This window comes from Etheostoma spectabile, chromosome 11, assembly GCF_008692095.1.
Source record: "Etheostoma spectabile isolate EspeVRDwgs_2016 chromosome 11, UIUC_Espe_1.0, whole genome shotgun sequence".
Lineage (NCBI taxonomy): Eukaryota > Metazoa > Chordata > Actinopteri > Perciformes > Percidae > Etheostoma > Etheostoma spectabile.
In genome coordinates, this window is record NC_045743.1 from 17,627,748 (window position 1) to 17,629,901 (window position 2,154).

At 47.4% G+C, this 2,154-nt stretch overlaps 1 protein-coding gene across 1 annotated transcript in view; it reads left to right on the plus strand.

Annotated features, from left to right (window-relative positions):
- Positions 1 to 1,643, plus strand: part of hecw2a (HECT, C2 and WW domain containing E3 ubiquitin protein ligase 2a) — a gene marked incomplete at its 5' end in the record, with an annotated part of 59,751 nt that extends 58,108 nt beyond the window's left edge. The window contains 2 exon segments of the mRNA XM_032529650.1: positions 499 to 584; positions 1,504 to 1,643. Of these exon segments, the coding sequence (XP_032385541.1) occupies positions 499 to 584; positions 1,504 to 1,620 (203 nt within the window).
- Between the last annotated feature and the right edge of the window lie 511 nt (positions 1,644 to 2,154).

Sequence of the window (2,154 nt, forward strand, 5' to 3'; positions counted from 1 at the left end):
ATATGTAGACTACACCTGGTGGCTAAGGCTGCCTGGTTCCTTCAAAACAAAAGCACTAAAAATAACCCAAATAAAATACTAATGATAGACAAATGTATGTAGCTGTATGATTCAAGGAATTTAAAAAAATGTAATAATTAACTATTACGTATATCGAGATAATAAATAGCTCCAACACATATCGTGTCGTATCGAGCGTGCAAGCGCCAGGGTCCAAACCCTCTATAAGAGATCACATTAAAAGGCTTTTTGAGGGTCTGGCCAGCAGCAGGGAGACGGCCGGTCGGCCATGGCTCCGTGAGAAGCTCTTTTAATAGAAGAATCGACCGGGACGGACCAAACGGCCCCGGCCGTTAAACACTAAACAGCAGAGTCCATTCAGAACTCACACAGGAGAGGAATGGCGGGACGGAAGGGGGGGAGGCCGAGGGAGGAACAGGTTTCTGAGGCCTTATTTGTTATTCATCTGACTCATCATCATCATCAATCTCCCTGCAGGTTACCATGACAACCACATAGTGATTCGCTGGTTCTGGGCCGCTGTGGAGAGGTTCAACAACGAGCAGAGGCTGAGACTACTGCAGGTACAGCAATGGGGGGGGGGGTGGGACCCGCATGCACGCAGGCTGCCCTCGTGTGGAGGCTGGGTGCCCTGCAGGATCCACACAGCACAGATCAGGTTGCCCTCATGTGGAGGCTGGGGGGCCCTGCAAGATCCACACAGTACAGATTAGGGTATTCTCATGTGGAGGCTGAGGGGCCCTGCAGGATCCACACAGCACAGATCAGGGTGTCCTCATGTGGTGGCTGGGGGGCCCTGCAGGCGTCCACACAGTTCAGATCAGGGTGTCCTCATGTGGTGGCTGGGGGGCCCTGCAGGATCCACACAGCACAGATCAGGCTGCCCTCATGTGGAGGCTGGGGGGCCCTGCAGGATCCACACAGTATAGATCAGGCTGTTCTCATGAACCAGTCGTACATATAGCTAGGAAAAGTAAAGCGCTGTAATTTGTATGTATTCCACGTATTTATTGCTGTATGCACTACATTGACAGCTGCTGTAAAAAGAGCGCTTGGGTCCGCGTAGGGAGGAGGTTGGGGAGGACGGGTGGGTCCTAAAACACAGGGCTGTCGAGCACGGGAGCAGAGTTTTCTTCAGTCAGAAAACACGAGTGTTTTGATCCAAACCACACACATTGTTGTGTGTACGTTTTCGTAGGATATGATGCAAACATGTTCATGAGAAAGCGTTGCACACATGTACTTTAGTATATGACGCTGGTTTCATTACTAATTGGTAATGTGTTTGAGGCTAGATTAAAAACAATTTCCATGCATTTTCCTGTTTTCATTGAAGTTGAAGAAGTCATTGAAGAGACTTGTTTGAGTTTGTATTGAACAGAACTAAAATGAGTCATGTACATCAATTTGGAGTGATAAATAATAATGTTCTAGGAGGCCGTTTTCATACTTTTGTGACTTTTGTGGCCTTCTTTTCTCCAGTTTGTGACCGGCACCTCCAGTATTCCCTATGAGGGATTTGCCTCTCTACGGGGGAGTAACGGACCCCGCAGATTCTGTGTGGAGAAGTGGGGGAAAATCACCTCCTTACCCAGGTAAGATGCCTAATGAGATGACCATGCTGCCTTCAGGGACCGCACAGGCATGATTACCTATGCAAAAAGGTGGAGGGTCCTGTGAGGTTTGGCCTTTTCTTTTTCTCTTCTTACCCCACATTTATATTTTACATCAGCCTTCCCTGTCTGGATTAAATATGGATTATTACACAAGGTTCAACAGTTATGAATGTGGCCTTTAGTGTGAATAATAGATTGTAAAGGTGTGTTTTGCAATATGCACAACTATCCTTTCTCTCACCCAGGGCTTTTGTATTTTTCCATCACAACCAACTAACTTGCACGGCAGCCGGATTCCCCGAATCGTAGGATTACAAGATCACATGGACGTCCATCTTATCAGGCTCCAGTTAATGCGTTTGAGGAGCGTTCCAGTTGAACTGGGACATTTTGGAAATTTAAATTTCAACTGAAACGCCCCCTGAAGTCCCTCTATTTCCAACTCGGGAAGTCGGGGAGAACCTCTTAACCCTTGTGTCGTCCTCGGGTCAAACTGACCCGTTTCTAAGTGTTTTAT